Source organism: Haliaeetus albicilla, chromosome 26, assembly GCF_947461875.1.
Source record: "Haliaeetus albicilla chromosome 26, bHalAlb1.1, whole genome shotgun sequence".
Lineage (NCBI taxonomy): Eukaryota > Metazoa > Chordata > Aves > Accipitriformes > Accipitridae > Haliaeetus > Haliaeetus albicilla.
This window is the reverse complement of record NC_091508.1, coordinates 6,548,062-6,550,740: the sequence shown is the minus strand read 5'-3', so window position 1 is coordinate 6,550,740 and position 2,679 is coordinate 6,548,062. Positions and strand designations below refer to the sequence as shown.

The window sequence follows — 2,679 nt, the reverse complement described above, 5'->3', positions numbered from 1 at the left end:
ATTTCCCCTCCCCTGCGTCACAATAGCGGCGCGCCCGCCCGCCGCGCGGATTGGCCCTCCTCTTCGCCCAGGCCCCGCCAACTTCCCTCTTTCATTGGTGGTTGCCGGAAGGGGGCGGGTCCCCGGAAGCGCGCGGCGGGCCGGGGTCCTTCCGCCGCCGGTAGCAGCAGCAGCAGCAGCAGCAGCAGCAGCATGGCCGCCGTCCCGCCCGACTCCTGGCAGCCGCCCACCGTCTCCATGGAGACCACGTAAGGGGCGGGGCCGCTCTCCCCGGTACCGGCACCGGCAGCGGGCAGCCCCTCCCACCCCCTCGGCCAGCCCCGTGCCCCTTCTCCGGCACCGGGACCGCCTCGGTCCCTCCACACGCCCCCGGTACCGGATAGACCCCGGTGTCCGTTAGCCCCCAGCCCCCCCCGGTACCGGGCATTCCCCGGTCACCCTGGGTGCTGGGAAGCTCCCAGTGTCTCCCGGTACCGGACAGCCCCCGTTGTCCCCCAGTACCAGCCAGTCCCGGTTGCCCCCCCCTCCCGGTAACGGACAGCCCCCGGTCCCGGGCAGCCCCCATTGCCCCCCCCCCTCATCCCCTGCTAGCCCCGTGTCCTCCCCTCTGGGTCTGGTCTGAGCCCCCGTGGCGGGAGGGGGGGGGGGTGGCACCATGGGGTGACCCCCCCCTCCCCTCCCCCCCTGGTGCCGGTGTGGCGGCAGGATGGGCCCGCTGGTGCTGGAGCTGTACTGGAAACATGCCCCCCGCACCTGCAAGAATTTCGCCGAGCTCTGCCGCCGCGGCTACTACAACGGCACCAAGTTCCACCGTGTCATCAAGGACTTCATGGTGCAGGGGGGGGACCCCACCGGCACCGGTGAGAGACACCCCCTCGATGTGTCCCCTCCTGTGCTGGGGACAGGGAGAGGTCCCGGCTGACCCCCCCTCACCCGCTCCCCAGGCCGCGGCGGTGCCTCCATCTATGGCAAACAGTTTGAGGATGAGCTGCACCCCGAGCTGAAGTTCACCGGTGAGCAGAAACCATCACCAGGAGGTCAACCCCCCCCTCCGTTGGGTGGCATGTCCACCAGGACCCCACCCTGGGGTGACATGTGCCCCGAGACCCCCAGGACCCCACCCATGGGGTGGCACAACCCCCAGGACCCTGACCATGGGGTGACATGTCCCCCATGATGCAGAACCTTGGCCATGGGGTGGCATGTCCCCCAAGACCCCACCCATGGGGTGGCATGTCCCCCATGATACCAGGACCTTGGCCATGGGATGACATGTCCCCTAGGACCTTGGCCACAGGTTGACATGTCCCCCAGGACCCCACCCATGGGATTGGCATGTCTCCCATGATACCCAGCCATGAGGTGGCATGTCCCAAGGAAGCTGGCCATGGGGATGACATGTTGCCCAGGACCTTGGCCATGGGTTGGCATGTCTCCCATGTCCCCCAGAAGCCTGGCCATGAGGTGGCATGTCCCAAGGAAGCTGGCCATGGGTATGACATGTCCCCCAGGACCCCAGCCATGGGGTGGCATGTGACCCAGCACCTTGGCCACAGGTTGGCATGTCCCCCAGGACCCCATCCATGGGGTGACATGTCCCCCAGGAAACCCAGGACCCTGGCCATGGGGTGGCATGTCCCCCATGATGTTAGAACCTTGGCCATGGGGTGGCATGTCCCCTAAGACCCCAGCCATGGGGTGGCATGTCCCCCATGATACCAGGACCCCAGCCATGGGGTAATACATCTCCCATGTTCCCCAGAACCCCACCCGTGGGGTGACATATCTCCCATGATACCAGCTCAAACGCATCCTCCCCTCAAAAGCAGAACATTAATGATGTCTGTCTGTCCGTCCATCCCAGGCGCCGGCATCCTGGCCATGGCCAACGCAGGGCCGGACACCAATGGCAGCCAGTTTTTCCTGACACTGGGCCCGGCGCAGTGGCTGGATGGGAAGCACAGCATCTTCGGGAGGGTCTGCCAGGGGATGGGGGTGCTGGGCCGCCTGGCCATGGTGGAGACCAACGCCCAGGACAGGCCCCTCGACGATGTCAAGGTCATCAAGGCTTTTCCTTCGGGCTAGCAGGGGGGGTTGCCGGGGAGGGGGGTGTTGTGGGGTGTCCCCCCCACCCCGGTTTGTAGCGCTCGACTGTAATAAAAGAGGTGGGAAGTGGTGGTGACAGCCCCCCCCATGGTGGGATTATTTTTAGGGGGCTGTGGTGGGGGAGGTGTCCCTGTCGTGGTTGGGGATGGGGGGGGTTGTACCCCCCAAAAAGGGGTTTGTAGGTGCCTGCCTGCCCCGCCCTGGGGACACAGAGCTGCTTGGGGGGGGGGGGGCAGGAGACCCCAACTTAGCCCCCTCCCTGCCCCAGCTCTGGGGAGGGGGAAAGGTGCTGCAGGCCCTGTTGTGTCCCCCCTCAAAGTGTCCTGGGACCCTCGGGGGTGTCTCCCTTCACGGGCCCACCAAGTCACTGGGCTTTGGGTGGGTGGGAGGGGGGTGGAGGTGCTGCCCCCCCAAAAAAACCTGCGCTCCCCACATAGCGCTGGGGACCCCCAAACTAGCACATAGTGTCCCCATGCATGGGGGTCCCAATGCCAGCACACACTGTGCCCCCCCCCCCGAGGTTTTGGTGTCCCCCCAGTGGGTTTTGGGCCCCCAGAGCCACGCTGGGGCCCT

The 2,679-nt window shown here is 66.6% G+C and overlaps 1 protein-coding gene across 1 annotated transcript; it reads left to right on the top strand.

Moving 5' to 3' along the window:
* The first annotated feature begins 92 nt into the window (after positions 1 to 92).
* On the top strand, positions 93 to 2,187 carry PPIL1 (peptidylprolyl isomerase like 1). The gene is made up of 4 exons (XM_069771997.1): positions 93 to 248; positions 706 to 860; positions 945 to 1,013; positions 1,865 to 2,187. The coding sequence occupies exons 1-4, from the start codon at positions 193 to 195 to the stop codon at positions 2,083 to 2,085; spliced, it is 501 nt and encodes a 166-aa protein (XP_069628098.1). The 5' UTR covers positions 93 to 192; the 3' UTR covers positions 2,086 to 2,187.
* The last annotated feature ends 492 nt before the right edge of the window (positions 2,188 to 2,679 follow it).